At 50.8% G+C, this 17153-nt stretch overlaps 1 protein-coding gene across 1 annotated transcript in view; it reads left to right on the top strand.

The window, feature by feature from the left end:
- The first annotated feature begins 7393 nt into the window (after positions 1-7393).
- The window catches only part of LOC123370789 (butyrophilin subfamily 1 member A1-like), a 44048-nt gene continuing 34288 nt past the window's right edge, over positions 7394-17153 (top strand). The window contains exons 1-4 of the mRNA XM_045017588.1: positions 7394-7547; positions 10755-10993; positions 14036-14193; positions 16785-17132. Coding sequence (XP_044873523.1) covers positions 14094-14193; positions 16785-17132 — 448 coding nt within the window. The 5' untranslated portion in view covers positions 7394-7547; positions 10755-10993; positions 14036-14093. The remainder of the gene's footprint in view (positions 7548-10754; positions 10994-14035; positions 14194-16784; positions 17133-17153) is intronic.

The following is a 17153-nucleotide window of genomic DNA, read 5'->3' as shown; positions in this document are numbered from 1 at the left end:
CCTCAGTCACTCTGTCCAACCGCCCTTGAGTCTAATCCCTCTTGTCAGGGATCTGGCGTAGCAAGATGGCCGTTCCCTACGGCCAATGGCTGGGTGCACTGCAAGGGGTGAAGGGGGGGGACCCAGGCCTGCCCTCTACTCTGGGTCCCGGCCCAGGGACCCTCTGGCGTCAGCCTCGCTGTCCTTCTCTCCCCTTCCGCTGTCTGTCTCCCTGGGCTGCTTCCCCTACGGCCCCTTGCACCCGCTAGGCCCTTCCCTTCAGGGGCCTGCAGCCTGGCAGGCTACGAGTTCAAGCTCCTTAGCCTCCCTGAGCCTAGCCAGCACTGCGCTGTCCGTGGTGCTAGTCTCCTCTCTTGGGCCTGGTCTACACTAGGACTTTAAATTGAATTTAGCAGCGTTAATTCGAACTAACCGCTCAACCGTCCACACCAGGAAGCCATTTAATTCGAACTAGAGGGCTCTTTAGTTCGAATTTGGTACTCCACCCCGGCAGGTGGAGTAACGCTAAGTTCGACATGGCTAGTTCGAATTAGGCTAGGTGTGGATGGAAATCGAACTTAGTAGCTCCGGGAGCTATCCCACACTGCACCACTCTGTTGACGCTCTGGACAGCAGTCCGAGCTTCGATGCTCTGACCAGCCACACAGGAAACGACCCGGGAAAATTTGAATTCCTTTTCCTTTCTGGACAGTTAGAATCTCATTTTGTGGTTGGACGTCGGGGCGAGCTCAGCAGCACCGGCAGCAATGCAGAGCTCTCCAGCAGAGGAGTTCATGTAATCTCTGAATAGAAAGAGGGACCCGGCATAGACTGACTGGGAACTCTTCGATCTGATTGGTGTGGGGGGCGAGTAGTCTGTGCTTTCGGAGCTGCGCTCCAACAAACGGAATGCAAAGACCTACGAGAAGGTCTCCAAAGCCATGATACAGACAGAGGATACAGCCGTCATGCAACGCAGTGCCGCGTGAAAATCAAGGACCCCAGACAAGCCTACCAAAAAATCAAAGCGGCCAACGGATGCTACAGAGCCTGCCACCACTGCCCCACCAGTGACCAAGGACTCTGACGATGGGACAGTGTCGACGGCTAGTTCCTCGACGATGTTCACGGACGGGGAAGATGAGGAAGGGTTTGTGGAGGACGAGGCAGGCGACAGCGCTTACAATACTGCTTTCCCCGACAGCCAGGATCTCTTCATCACCGTCACGGAGATCCCCTACCAACCCTCCCTGGCCAGGAACCAGGATCCTGAATCAGGGGTAGGAGCAGTCGGTAAGTGCTTTAACCATGTTAACTTTTATTCTTAATATAACAGGAATCTGAAGTGTGTGAAAAGGAGGTCTCTGTATATATGGTGATAGAACAGAAATCCTCCTGGGAGAACTCCACGAAGCTCTCCTGCCGTTAATCGATAAGCATCAGCAGGAGGTTCCTGGGGAGAGCTGCCTTATTGGGTGCTCCGTGATAGCACACTTTTCCGCACGAGGCTTTCATGCGGTATTCAGGGAGCACTGCCTCCCAGAGCATGGCTGCATAGGTCCGTGGTTCGTGCTAGATTTCACGCAGCATGCGCTCTCTATCTCCTTCAGTGCCCGTCCTCACGGTTATCTCGCTGGGAGACTCCTGCATCTAAGTAGGGGAAGAAATGTTACGTTACGCCTGGTCCAAAGTATTTTTAATAAATAAACGGACAGACGGCATAGCACAGACTCAGCACGCAGCTGCGTGACGAGCGTAACGGAAAGCCAAAGAATCAAATGGACGCTCATGGAGGGAGGGGGGAACGAGGACGCAAGGTATCCCACAGTTCCTGCTGTCTCCGAAAAGCATTTGCATTCTTGGCTGATCTCCAAATGCATCTAGGGTCAAACACAGTGTCCGCGGTGGGTCGGGGCATAGCTCGGCAATTTACGCACCCCCCCCCCCGACCCCCAGAAGTTAAAGGGAAAACAATCCTCTGTTGACTCTTTTACATGTCACCGTATCTGTACTGAATGCTGCAGATAGACGCGCTGCTGCCGCACTCAACAACAACATCATTCCTCCCACCCCGCCATGGGTGGCTGATGGTACAATAGGACTGCTACCCGTCCTCATCATCAGCCTATTGGCACATGGGGCAGTGCAAAAGGACTGGTAACCATAACAACCATACCAACTGGCTTGGTACAGGTCGGTCAAGGCCGCCTGGTGCTAATTTTTCATGGTAGATGGTGCAGTATGGCTGATAACCGTCCTCATCATTGCAACAGGGGGCTGAGCTCCATCAGCCCCCACCCTTCATTGTAAAGAAAAGATTCAATTGCCCCTGGACTAGCAGAGGGATGAGTGGCTCCCTCCTCCACACCCCTTAATATCATCTCTGGACTATCATTGCAGCTGGAGGCTTCCTTCCACTCATTTCTCACAAACGACTACCTGTGTCTTATTCATGCATTCTATATTACTTCATCACACAAGTGGGGGGACAATGGTATTGGAACCCAGGAAGGCTGGGGGAAGAACGGAATGAACAGCTGGGGTTGTTTCAGGAGCACACCCTGTGAATAGCGTTCAGCTCAAAATTTATGCAGGATTGGACAGAGAGCAGCTGTGGTCTCTGGTTCTATGATACAGTGGTTCTCTAGTACAGTTGCCCATATTGTAGGCAGGACTGATTCTATTTTTAGATACCCAAAAGGGAGGGATTGACTCGGGGAGTCATTCCCAAATTTTGCTTTTGCGCCCCTGGCTGATCGACCAGGGGCACTTATGACAGCACCAAATGGTGCAGTGCAAAAGGACAGGTAACCATGACCATCTTATTACCGTCTTCTTACCAGTTCATGGTATGGTAGACGGTGCAGTATGCCTGGTAACCATCGCTGCTGTCATGCAAAAGCAAAAGCATGCTGCTGTGTAGCACTGCTGGTCCGCCTCTGTCAGCGGCATCCAGTACACATACGGTGACATACACAAAAGGCAAAATAGGGTCCATTGTTGCCACGCTATGGCGTGTGCCAGGGCATTTCATGGAAAACGTGCTCGAAATGATTGTCTGCCGTTGCTTTCCCGGAGGAAGGAATGACTGGCGACATTTACCCAGAATCCACCGCGGAAATGATTTGTGCAACAGCAGGCACAGGGGTCTCAACAAAAAATTCACAGAGACAGCCTAGACTCAGTTAATTGTTCACAAAAAAGTATCATTGCAAGGAATTCACTAACTGTTTCCCATCTCACAGCTTCCACTGTCTCCAGACCTTCCACAGCATCCCCCTCGCAGAGGCGGGCGAAGATTAGGCGGCGAAAGAAAAAGACAAGGGACACGATTTTCGATGAATGTGTGGGCTGCTACCTAGCCGAGGCGGACCAGCAGAGGCAGTGGAGGGAGAAAGTCTCTCTGTACCAGCGCTCACACAGCGAATGGGAGGAGAGGTGGCGTGAGGAACACAAGCAGGCGACTCAAGCAATGCTTGTACTAGTGAGGGAGCAAACGGACACGCTCCGGCGACTTGTGTATGTTCTGCAGGACCGCTGCAGGACAGAGCCCCCGGCAGTATCTCTGCAACCGCCCTCCCCCGCCACAAAGTCACATACCCCCCTCACCCTAAATAACCAGGAGGATGCCCGCCCTGGGCCGTGAATACTGTCACTGCACCCCAGCAGAGTGCTCAAGTAACCAAAAGCTCTCATACCCTACGTTTGCATAAGTCCTTCCCTTCCGGACTCAAACAAGTCCCAATCCCAGTCCCATCCCATAACTGTGTACTTAAATAATAAAAATACTTTGCTGTTAAGTACTGTTTCCGTCATGTTTTTTCACTGAAGACTGTGTTTGAATGGGGTGCGTGGGGAAGTGCGTTGCTAATTGCATAGGACAGGCACCTTTCCCAGGGTACAGACACGGGGGCCGGATCAGCAGCGGGTAACACACACAGTGCAGTCAGTAGGCACCGTGGTCGGTATGGGAGGTGGTTTCCAGGTTCTGTGTGGGCGGTGGGGATGTGACTTTTTAGCGGGGGAGGGCGGTTACAGATCTTATACAGCGGTCCTTGTCCTGGACCGCTGAGTCACGCAGCAGAGGAATCTGTATCCGTCCTCCTCCGCCACAAGGCCACATAGCCCCCCGCACACAGAATCCCAAAAAGGAGGGATGGCAGGCTCCGTTGAAACAAGCAGTCCGGCAATGCGGACCGCTGTAGGAGCAGGAGCCTGTCATTCCTTGAGTTTAGAGGCGGTCTTTACATCAGCGCACACCCTACCCACCGCAGTCTGCGTTCCAGTTTCGACCCTTTAACGAAAAGTCATGAATAAAGAAACCTCTCCTCAGTAACAGTGTGACATGTATTTTATTTTTACACGTGTCTTGGAAGTGGAGGAAACGGGGAGAACGGGGTATTTAACCGAAGAGGAGAGTCAACAGTAACTGGGTAAAGAAACAGGGGCAGGTTCAGCTTCTCTGTAAAGAAACTGAACAGTCACAGGTCACGCTGCTCGCTGCTCGCTGGTATTTAAAGAGTTCCTTGTCGCTGTCCCAGGCGCCTGTATAGGGCTTCATGAGCAAGTGCATTAGCGGGCAGGCTGGGTCACCGAGGATCACTATAGGCAAATGCACATCCACAACAGTTATTTCGTGGTACGGGAAGAAACTACCTTCCAGCAGGCGTCTGAGCAGCCCACAGTTCCTGAGAACACACGCATCAGGAACCTTGCCCGGCCATACGACGTTCATGTTGGTAAAAAGGCCCCTATGGTCCCCCAGTGCTTGCAGAACCATTGAAAAGTAGCCCAATTTCTCAGCAGCTGAATGTGGAAGAGGTGGACGATAAAGTGCGAGGAGGAGAAAACGGCGAGGATCGCAGCGGGCTCCATGCTTGCAGTGCTGTGGCGTCCACGCTGTCACTGACCAGAAAAGTGCACAAACAGATTGCCCGCAGGCGCTTTCAGGGAGGGAGGGAGTGAGGGCGTGATTGACGGTTCAATGACGACAGTTACCCAAAACCACCCTCGACACATTTTTTCCCCCAGCAGGCATTGGGGGCTCTACCCAGCATTCCAATGGGCAGCGGGGACTGCGGGAACTGTGGGATAGCTTCCCACAGTGCACCGCTTTGAAAGTCGATGCCGGCCCCGTTAATGTGGACTCAGAAGTTCGAATTAGTGTATTTAGTATGGATACACAAATTCGACTTCATAAGGTCGAATCCACAAATTCGAATTAAGTAGATTCGAAATAGTCCTGTAGTGTAGACAAGGCCTTGGAGACTGACCTTCCCCTGTCGAAGGCCTGGGACAGACTCACTGCTCCTGCTCTGGGCAGCCTTTTTATATGCCTGAGCCTGGCCCTGATTGGCTGGCTCTAAACTGGGCCCTGATTGGCTCACAATAAGCCCCTCTCTGATTGGCTCACTGTCTGCGCAGGCGCCCTGGCCTGCCGCAGCCCACTCTCACAGGGAGTGGGGCAATCCACCCCACTACATACGGTCTCCCACAGTATTCTTGCCAGCAAGTTAAAGAAGTATGGGCTGAATGATTGGACTACAAGATGGATAGAAAGCTGGCTAGATTGTCAGGCTCAGCGGGTAGTGATCAACAGCTCCATGTCTAGTTGGCAGCTGGTTTCAAGTGGAGTGCCCCAAGGTTCGGTCCTGGGGCCGGTTTTGTTCAATATCTTCATTAATGATCTGGAGGATGGCATGGACTACACCCTCCGCAAGTTTGCAGATGACACTAAACTGGGAGGAGTGGTAGATACGCTGGAGGGTAGGGATAGGATACAGAGGGACCTAGATAAATTAGAGGACTGGGCCAAAAGAAACCTGATGAGGTTCAACAAGGACAAGTGCAGAGTCCTGCACTTAGGATGGAAGAATCCCATTCTCTGTTACAGACTAGGAACCGAATGGCAGGGCAGCAGTTCTGCAGAAAAGGACCTAGGGGTTACAGTGGACGAGAAGCTGGATATGAGTCAACAGTGTGCCCTTGTTGCCAAGAAGGCTAATGGCATTTTGGGTTGTATAAGTAGGGGCATTGCCAGCAGATTGAGGGATGTGATCATTCCCCTCTATTCAACATTGGTAAGGCCTCATCTGGAGTACCGTGTCCAGTTTGGGCCCCATACTGCAAGAAGAATGTGGAAAAATTGGAAAGAGTCCAGCGGAGGGCAACAAAAATGATTAGGGGGCTGGAGCACATGACTTATGAGGAGAGGCTGAGGGAACTGGGATTGTTTAGTCTACAGAAGAGAAGAATGAGGGGGGATTTGATAGCTGCTTTCAACTACCTGAAAGGGGGTTCCAAAGAGGATGGATCTAGACTGTTCTCAGTGGTAGAAGATGACAGAACAAGGAGTAATGGTCTCAAGTTGCAGTGGGGGAGGTTTAGGTTGGATATTAGGAAAAACTTTTTCACTACGAGGGTGGCGAAGCACTGGAATGGGTTACCTAGGGAGGTAGTGGAATCTCCTTCCTTAGAGGTTTTTAAGGTCAGGCTTGACAAAGCCCTGGCTGGGATGTTTTAGTGAGGAATTGGTCCTCCTTTGAGCAGGGGATTGGACTAGATGACCTCCTGAGGTCCCTTCCAACCCTGATATTCTGTGATTCTGTGATTCTATGATTAGCTGCCCAGGAACACCCCTCAACCCTCTATCAAATAAAGAAGGGCCTGTTAGGCTCTGGTGAAGGGGCTGGTCCCTTCTCCTGAACCCAGGAGCCAGACAGAGCCTTTCTGATTGGAAGCCAGGGCAGGAAGCTCTGGAGGTAGGTGGACATTGGTTAGGTTAGAGCACATGCAGGGGGAGCATGTCAGCTGTTGCACCATTTCATAGGGCTGCCCTGCCCTGTCTGCCCTGCTCTAGTCCTGCTGGCAGGGGGAGGGCTTTATGTAGGCTATGCAAGGAGGGAGGGAAAACCTCTCTGAGCTCACACTACCCACCTGTGTGAAGGCTGGGCAGAATATGGCTCTTGTTGTTTTTTCCCCACTATGGAAGGAGAATGTGGCCTCTCAGAGAGTTTGTTGTATTTGAACCAGAAAACTTGTGAATTACCTGGAATTGCAGCAAGGCCTCTTCTGCCTTGGACAAGGACTACTGCTGAGGTCTGATTAGTTCTGCACCCCTCTGTCACACTGCTTCAGTCAGAAAAATATAGTGCTTGTGGGGGCAGAAAGCCTTGGCATATGTGTATGACAGAAATACAATTGATTGTTGTGACAGTGACTGAGCGAGCAGGAAAATGCCTTAAAAACTAAAGCTGTCACCACCCTCGGACTGTGTGTGTGTTTCTTTAAATCTTTTATCTCTGTGTACCATAAATGAGATTCCTGTAATTTACCAGCAATGGTTTCACTTTCAATTGGAAGGTGCTAGATGCATGGAAAATGTTTCTGTTCAGATAAAATTGCTGTAAGTTAACCAGCAATAGCTGTCTGAACAGACTGGAGTCAGACGTGCAATGCTACCGTAAATACTGAGACGTTCACTTGCAACGCAGACCTGGTAGTTCTGAAGGTAGGACCCCTTCCTCCACCACCAGCCTCTGCCCTTCCCTATAGGATCCAGCAGGCAGGTAAGTGTCAGCCCCTGATTGCTCTGGGTGAGGCTCTGTTGTTCGTCATGGGAGCTGTGCCTATGGATGGGAGTCTGTCTGGGGCTCTCACTTTCCTACTTTAAAAATTGCTGCAGAAGTGACTAAGATGCTCAGAGGTCTTTGCGGTCCCTTTTCCATTATCCTGTAACACAGACTGAAATAGTGTCTGTTCCCTGGCAGCCGTGGTTGTACCCACTTCCCTGGGCTGCACCGACCCGCAATGGCTGCCTGAGTGTAGGGGAGATTAGAGGGCCTCAGTGCTGAGGTGTACTGAGGTCTGACTGTGTTGGAATTGCCAGCTATCACTGTAAGGGTGTGTGGTGGGGAGCGAGGAATTCCCTGGTCATACTTGCAGGCTAGAGGGCTCTGTAGATAAGCTTGTGATTGTGCCAGCAGTCAGTTTGCAGACAGCCAGCTTAAAGTAAGTTGGGGAGAGTTGTGCTTTAGGGAGCAGCCTGCTTTGTCTCTCTTCTTAGTGTTGGGTTCTTGTGTGTGTGTTCTGAATTCTAAGAAAAAAAGTTATGTTTTTATTTAACTGCTCTCAGTATGTGCTGTGAACACAAGAAGTGCCACCGTAACCTGGATTCCTGGTAAACCTTCCACCATCGGAAACCTTTGCCAGGGTATCGGCTGGCATAAATCAGTATGAGCCCTGGAGGAGAGCTGGAGACATAGACAGTAGCCTCTGCAGAGTTCAGTTTGCAACGAAGTTTTTGTTTAAAACCTACTTTTTTCATCCTCTCTAAATTCCAAAAGATAAGTCATCTCAGCCTGATTGTCGGGGGTGAGATCAAGTTATTGGGGAAAACGGGTTATTTGAACAAGGCATTGCTGAGCTAGGACACCTTGATTGTGAGATGATTTTTTTTTAACCTACACTGAACGAAAAACAGTTGTCCTCTAGTGCAGGGGTGGGCAAACGTTTTAGCCCGAGGGCCACATCGAGGTGCGAAACTATATGGAGGTCCGGGTAGGGAAGGCTGTGCTTCCCCAAACAGCCTGGCCCCGTCCTCGGGACCTCCCATCCCTGACCGCCCCCTCTGGACCCCACTCTCATCAACCTCCCCATCCCCTGACTGCCTTGACCCCTATCCACAGCCCTGACCCCTGACAGGCCCCCCATGCCTATCAACCCACCCCTGTTCCCCATCCCCTGACCACCCCGCCCCAGAACCCCTGACCCATCCAACCCCTCCTGCGCCTTGTCCCCTGACTGCCCCCTTCCAGGACCCCCTGCCCCTAACAGCCCCCTGGGACCTCACTCAGTATCCACCCCCCCCCGCTCCCTGTCCCTGATCCACACCCCCGCTTCCTGATAGGCCCCCTGGGACTCCCACACCTATCCAACCGCCCCCTGCTCCCTGTCACCTGATGCCCCCCCGGACCTCCACCCCATCCAACTGCTCCCCATTCTCTGACTGCCCCTCGGGACCCCCTGCCCCTTATCCAATCCCCCCATGCCCCACCCTATTACCATGCCATTCAGAGTGGCAGGACTGGCTTATTGGAAAGCCTGGGAAGTGGGTGGGTACAAGCCGTGCTGGTGGCATGGTGAGCTGAGGCTGCGGGGGAGAGGGGACAGCAGGGGAGGGACGGGGGGCAGCCTCCTCGGCCGGGAGCTCAAGGGCCGGCAGGACAATCCCATGGGCCATAGTTTGCCCACCTCTGCTCTAGTGGGACTCCTCTGATCCCCAAAGGAGGGAGAGCCCTTTATTCCTCCTGCCTCAGGAACTCGGTGACTCAACCGAGGACCAATGGGCCCTGAGCTCTTTGCACGTGTGTCTCCATCTGGTGTCTGGAGGCATGTTGTCCAATACTGTCTCCTGTTTCTTAGGGCTTCCCCATTGGATTAGTCTGGCAAATGGGTGACACAGGGAAGAATAGGAGACCCACAAACTCAGAGCAGTGGACTTCCACTGCTGACATCTTCTGTGTGGGACCTGAACCAAGGGCCAGAATTGATAATATGAAGCTATTAGACCTCATTTCTTGAACCACAGATGAGAAGGCCCAGCGCTAACACTAAATTCTGCAGAACTTCAGCTCCCCCCTCCCAACAATTGTGTTTAAACCTGAGCATGAACTATTTCACTGCTGTCCATTTTATCCTGCTGGGCTAGGATAGAGGGTGGGAGGGCAACCTTGCGAGTGAAGTGGGAGTAGCTGAGGGGAAGGAAATGCCAAGGGAAGACAGGAAGACGCAGGGGAGAAAAAGGAAAGCAGGGAAACAAGAGGATGGGGAAGGAAGAGGAACAAAGGACAGAGAATGGTGGTCACAGTGGTGAGCGTTTTCCCCACTGAGTGATGCTGAGCACGATAACAAGGCCCTGGAGAAGTAACACGGTGATGATAATGAACAGGGAATTTACTCTATTACTGCTTTTAACCTCCCATGGAGGCTGGAGAGGGCGTCACTTTGGAATGAGGAGAGTGGTGAGCCCTAAATGGATGCTCTGGCCCAGAGATCATAATACAATGGAATTTGGCCCCCTGCACAGAATGAGATTAACACCCCTAGGCTAGAGGGAGGTGCACTGGCCTGGGAGCCAGGAGACCATGAGGTCTAGTCTCACTTCTTCCACTCACTCGTGTTAACAATTCTCTGCGCTTCACAGTATTATTATTGATCAAGGTGTCATGTCCCTACCTGAGGAGACCATCAAGGATCCTTGTCCCCCTTCTAACAGATGAGGTAACAGCGAACCTGAACATGAGATGTTGCACAAGCTCAGTTCTAGTAGCTTTAGGATCAGGACAGGTCTCTCCCACGTGGCCACAGTGTGTCTCAGACTGATTGAGCCAAATCTGTGTGCTTGGTTCTGCTGAGCCACTTCTGCTAAGTGCTGTGAGACACACAGACCAATTTACCTAGCACATCTTATAATGTGATAGAACATCTGCGTAGGGAATGAGGAGGAGGCTGCAGGAAGAGCCAGGATGTTGGACAAGTCACTTAACCCAGGATATTTGGAGTAGGGGGTATTGGTAGGAGGGCTGGATCTGAGTCAGAGCTGGATAAGTGAGGGAGGCCCTGACCCTACTCTCCAGGCTGTGAGGAGCTGTGGGCCAGCAGCTGTGGGAAGAGTGGTGGTTGTGATTGTCAGTTTTGCTAAAAAGCAGCAAAAATGATTTTTGACCTTTGGCAAACCCCCTTGCTCCGCTTTACTCTTTCACTTTCTTCTTCAGCCTTGCTATGTGCAGGAATAAAGAATAAATTCTTCAGCCATTGAACAAGCATTAACAGAAAACTGCACAAGACCAGACTGATACCCAACTGATTCTCTTTTCCAAAATGATTTTGCTTCATAGCCTCACTTTAATTCATTAATTGTGAGGCACCTCCTGAACTAGGGGCCCGTGTAACTGACTGTAGCCGGAGGACAGCAATTCTGTAATGGCTGAGAAGTTTCTCCTGGTTTCATAAGGTAGGTGGCAGGAATTTTTCATTCTTTATCTTGTTTTTAAATCCCTTGTCCTGGGTCAGCAGGGGAAGGGAAGGGCAGGGCAGCCCTATCAAGGGGTGCGGCAGCTTACATGCTCCCACTGCATGTGCTTTACCCAACCAACATCCTCGTACCTCCAGAGCTCCCTGCTCTGGCTTCCAATCAGAAAGACCCTGTCTGGCTCCAGGATACATCACAAGGGACCAGCCCCTTCACCAGAGCCTGACGGGCTCTTCTTTACTGGATAGAGTTACGGGAGAGGGTTGAGGGTTGTTCCTGGGCGGCTAACGGGGCAGTTTTGCAGCTTTGATTTATTGGCTGGCTGAGTTCATTCATTGTGTGTGTGGGATAATGTTTTCCTGCTGGGTGGGCGCCAGCTATTGTGACTCTAACAAATTGTTCGGGCATCCGGAGCTCTTTGCAGGGGTATTTTGTCTGGTATTTCACTCTACAGACAGGCTAATAATAAATATGAGAGCTAGTCATGCATGTTGTCCTCTAAAGGAGGTGTCAGAGTTGCCTGGGGACACCAGTTATTTAACTCCTGCCTCATTTCGCCCCCCCCACCCCCCAGCAGTGTCCCACAACTCAGCCAGTCCGCCCAGGAGATGGGGCTTCCCTACGGAGGGTCCCTGCTCATGCTCACCCGGTGCTGTCTGCCTTTGATCTGCAAACACTCCATGCAAACTGCTGCTGAAGGCTGGAACGAGCAGGGAGAATTGGTAGCTGCAGGGTGATGAGCTCCAAGTTCCATGCGGCCTCCGACTGCCCCCACCCACCTTCTTTGGCATGTGACTCCACAAATAAACAATGCTGCATAAAGCAAAATGTGGCCAGTACCAAGTACTCAGGGATGGCATAGAAAGAGCCTGATTGGCTCAGTTCCCAGTGAAATACCAGTGGACAACCTGCCCCAAATTCTCAGTTACTGAGGGACAATGTTCACTCACTGATTGATGTATTTGCTTTCCCAACCAACTCTCTGTACAACTTTTCATGAGTGATGTACCCAAGTATTTGGATTCTAATATCTAAACTGAATTGTTAAATTTAATCCCCTAAATTTGGGTTATTGATGATTATGTATTTCTTGTGCTTTTGACTTTTAAAACAAACTTTGTCTTTATGGATAATCTAAGCATTATACTTAGATGTACAGACATTGTTTTCTTAACCAGTGTAAATATTATGTAACTTTTTTAACATTAGCTTTACTAAGCAACAGCTGGAAGTCCAGGGCTAAGGGTCCTTCCAGCCTCTCCTCTTCTCAGGCCCACCCAATACAGGAGGAACCCCAGGCTTCCTGCAGTGTTGCTGGTAAAAGCCCCTCCCACCCCACAGAGCAATGTTTTATTAGCTTTCTTGGCCTGCCACTGTTCACTTAGGAGAGGTCTCCATTGAGCAGACTTCTGCGATGGCCAGGTCCTCTCCTGAATTGGTACAGTCCATTTGGATGAGGAGTTCAGACTTTCCCCTTTGGTGTATGATACTTTGCATTTATTGACACTGGATTTCATTTGCTCTCCTGTTGCCCATTTCCTGCGTTGTTCAGGTCTCTCTGAAGTTCCTAACTAGGGTGACCAGACAGCAAGTGTGAAAAATCAGGACAGAGGGTGGAGGGTAATAGGAGCCTATATAAGAAAAAGACCCAAAATCAGAACTGTCCCTATAAAATGGGACATCTGGTCACCTATTCCTCACAGCCCTCTTACGGCCTGACTAACCTCAATATCTTCGTGTCACCATCATCTATCACTACCTCACCACTCCTCACCACCCCATTCCAGCTCATGAATAAGTTTATGAAAGAACACAGGACCTAGTACAGAACTTTGAGGCCCTGCTGTTAATCTCTGGCCATGATGAAAACTGACCATTTATTCCCACTGTCGCCAAGCAGGTTTCTGATCCATGACAATATTTTGCCTCTCCCCCATGACCTGATTTCTTTAGTAGCCCCTTGAGAGGGACTGTGCCAAAGACCTTTAGAAAGTCCAAGTAAATTACATCTACTATCCCTTTTGGCACATTCAAAGAATTCTAACCAATTAATGAGCAATGAATTTTCTTTTTAGAAGCCATGACAGTTTCCCCAGTTGATTGATGTTGCTGATGCCCCTGTTCTATTACTGAGCTGCACACAAAGATAATTCCCCAGGGCTCTGCTAGGTTGTTTGATCTCGTTGGTGCCAGGAACCTGATTCCCCGGAGGGGACTTTCTCTGCCTGAGGCTTTTGCTGAGCCCTGTGGGACCAGTCCTGCTTCAGGGTGCTGCCTGAGGCCCTCAGCCAGCTGTACAGCCGGCATGCACTGACTCCAGCTGGGCCCACCATGGGATGCCACCCTTATGGGCTGGATTGTGACAATCCAGGGCCCCAGTTATACAGCATTCCCTGGGCCCTGCCCTTCTCCCCCATTTTCAGTGGCTGCATCAGAGACAACCCACACAAGAACGGTGTGCTAGACTGGCAAGGGCTGTGAAGACTTCCCTTTGGGCAGGCTGGAGTCTCTTTCCCAGATGGACAGGGACGGAGGCTGGGAGACCACCTCCTCCCCCTATGAGCTGCAGCTGGGTGGCAGCAGGACCCTCTGCCATGAGGAGTGGCACAGGGGGCTGCCTTGTGTGTGGTTTAAAAAAGACCCCCCCAAGCCCTCTTTGTAGCACAGGGCTGCAGTTTTGAACCAGCACAGAGTTCTCTGAGCTGAGGGCACGTGTAGGCCGGGGGTCAGGAGCTTTCAGCCAGTAGTTCTGGAACTTGTCTAGAAATCGCTCCTTTCAGAGTGGGTTTATTCCTGTGCCAGAGCTGGAGCTGGCCTGAGTTTGGGCCAGACTGTCAGCAGAATTCAGCACTTTCTGGGCGCCCAACGCACTGAGCCCTTTGGAAAATCTGGTCTCAGCTGCAGGTGCTGGGCACCTCTGAAAGGTCTGGCCTGAATGTGTGGTTGTCACACTCCAGTTCCCAGTGGAGTCAGCGTAGTCTCACCAGCTCTGCCTATTTACCGCGCTCATGTTCTGGATCGCAGGGTCACGCTCACTGACTCGCTCACCCAGAGCTTGTGTGGTCGTCTGGACATCAGGGAGATGGAGGATTCCTCGATGTGCCCCGGCTCCGTGAGGTCACTGCCGCTGCTTGGCTTCACCATTTTCCTCATTTCTCTTCACCTTCCCCGGCTGGACTCAGGTAGGATTCCTGGGGCTTTAGGGCCTAGTCTGGCTCCCACAGAAGGCAGCAGCTGTGCTGGGGAAGGCTGGGCCCTCAGTTTGAGCTCTGTCTGAGGAAACTCAGGGGTTATGAGCAGAACAGCAAAGGTGGCAGCTGGTGGGCAGAGGACCAAGGAAGTGTTGGGCAATAACTGTGTCTTGTAGCCTACAAGAGGTCCTCACAGCAAGTCTCCAGCTGGCAGCATGTGGCGGCTGTGCCCAAAAATGTCCCCATGAGGCTGATTGATTTCTGGTTCAGTGGGACGTGTCCTGCCCCTAGGGGCAGCGGAGATGTATAGCTGGGTCCTGCTTGCAGGGACAATCTGTTCCGTAGAATGGCCTCAACAATTAGAAACTGCCCATAGCCTGGTCCTGTCCTCAGCAACTAGAAACCTTTGTCCAGAAATGCAATGGAGAGTTTTGGGGGCCAGGGATGCGTCTGAGTGTTCACAACTCGGGGGAGAGCTGGGTAGTGGAGATACTAGGTGACACCTGGTAATAATCTTCCCACTGGCACCAGTGGGGCCAGGATTTCACCTCTGGTTCTCTGAAGAAAAGGGCAGACTGGCTTGGAGGGAGTGTTGGGGCTAAGTGGGAAGGGTGGGAAAACAAGGAGTAGCTCCCAGGCACCGCAGGACTTTGGTCACACTCTTCCAAACTCTGGGAGAATTTACATAAAGTTACAAAGATGATTTTCAAATGGCAAAAATTAAAAAAGCGGAAACGTGGCTGAATCAGGTTTGATTAGAAGTGGTTTGAAAAGGCCAATTATTGTTGGTGGGAAGTTTTATTTAAACTATTTTTCAAAATTTCCTACCAATTGTTTTTTCTTTGTTTGTTTTGTCCAAAATCTGAGAAGTAACTGTACTGAGAATGTATTTTTTTACTGACAAATTTTCAGTTTTCAGACAAGTTTTATTTATGTTTTTTTCAACATGAAGGGAAATTTTTGACTGAAATTGAAAATTTTCATTTTGCTTAAAAAGCCACATTTTGTCAAAAAAAGTTTTGATAAAAAAATTTCAACCAGCAGTAATTTTGATAAAGTGATCAGTTACAGTCCCTCTGAGTGTTCTGCCTAACTCTGAGACATGGCTGAAAGCAGGTGGAATGTAAAGCTCAATAATGATACATATTTGATATGTTAATGGAAGCCAGAAAAAAATGACAAGAAAAGAGGAGTTGATTTCTAGGAGAAGGAGGATTTTAAAATGTTTTCCTAAGAGTGTAGTAAAGGTCTCAGTAAGAAGATCACCTAGGAGATGTAATTTGCCCTTAAGGAGATATTGTGCCAAATCTAAAGATGAAATTCTGCCTCTCAGGAGGTGCAGCCCAGGATAGAGCCTGGATTTTAGCCACCTTTGCATCTCCTGGATCCTGGGCTGTTCCAGGGACTGCAACAGCCCCCAGTGTCAATTAGAGCAACCCTAGGGTTGCTCTAGCTTGCAGCAGCCTCCACAGCTGCTCTGCAGCCCTGGTATTGGCAGAACGCCAAGTGCTCCAGCCACACCATGTGACACGCTTTGGTGCTCTGAGGATATGGTCAAGTATTCCAGCCCCGAGCCACTTCTGCAGAGGGGATTGCCCAACCCCCTTTACTCTGCCAGAGGAAGGTGAAAAGGCCAGAATCCATCTGTATATGATGGGCCAAGGCCACTCAGAGTCAGTGGCAGAGCTGGGAACAGGATGCAGGTGTTCGTGGCTTCTAGTCCCACACTCAGTCCCCCAGCCTCTCGGGGCTCACAGCATCACATTGCTTCCATTTATATGGCTGTCGCTATGTCTGTGGTCTGCCCTGCCTTTAAAGTCTCTTGGGAGTAACCCTTCAGCATGCCAGACCCCCAAGGGGTCACATTTTCCAAGAGGGTAGCCACCTGGCCTCAGTGCCTCTGAGACCAGCCTCTGGGCTCTAGCTCTCCTGTTTCTCATGGTGAGCTCTGCCCAGTGACTACAGGATAGGGTGTATTACTCAGCGGGAACACAGTGCTGGGAAATCCTTGGGTTAGCACAGAGGGGCAGGGGTTAAAACACAGCTCAGAGTGGCTGAAGCCAGGGCTCCACTGAGCCATGCTGCTGTGCATCCATCTGGACACTTTCTCTCTGTCCCTTTGCCTCTGAGTCCTGAACGAAAGGTCCTGTGTGTCTGTGAACAGTGTTCTTAACACAGGCTCCCTGACACTCCTCATCCCCTGTTCTCCTGCTGCCAAACCATGCTGAGTTCCAATGTCCAACCTGCATTGGCTCCCCAGCCATTAAGTGATAATGCCCCAGCCCTGGCTCTTTCTTTTTCTCTTCCAGACTGGATCCTGCGTTCACAGGTGCAGGTTGTATTTAGTTCACTTTAATTATTCTGGTATGGAACCAGGTGGTAACATATTTCAGATATCTCATGTCGTCCATCTGTCTGGAGAGACATTTTAACCCTTGTGCATTCTGGGGGTAACAATACAGAGACTGACAGGGAGACCCTTTGCTGATAAAAATATTACAGTAAATTCCCATTTCCATTGCCATGAAATATTCCTAGTTCCATGTTAGCTACAGTTTAATTTGTCCTGGTTCCATCTACAGTGAGTTTCAAGGTGATTGGACCCGATCACCCCATCAGGGCCCTTGTGGGAGAAGATGCTCTGTTAGCCTGTCACCTCTCCCCCAGGATGAGCGCTGAGAGCATGGAGGTGCGCTGGTTCCGATCCACGTTCTCTGCAATTGTCCATCTCTATCGGGATGGGAGAGATCAGGTTGGCCAGCAGATCGCACCGTATCGAAGCAGGACGAAGCTACTGAAGGACAGTATTGCTAATGGGACTGTCTCCTTGAGGATACACAACATCACCCCCTCTGATGAAGGGACTTACGGCTGCCACTTCCAATTACCCACCTTTTACGAAGAAGCTGCCTTGGAACTGGAGGTGGCTGGTCAGTAGCACGGGGTGTTGT

This window comes from Mauremys mutica, chromosome 5 (genome assembly GCF_020497125.1).
Source record: "Mauremys mutica isolate MM-2020 ecotype Southern chromosome 5, ASM2049712v1, whole genome shotgun sequence".
Classification (NCBI taxonomy): domain Eukaryota; kingdom Metazoa; phylum Chordata; order Testudines; family Geoemydidae; genus Mauremys; species Mauremys mutica.
This window is presented reverse-complemented; position numbering and strand designations above follow the sequence as displayed.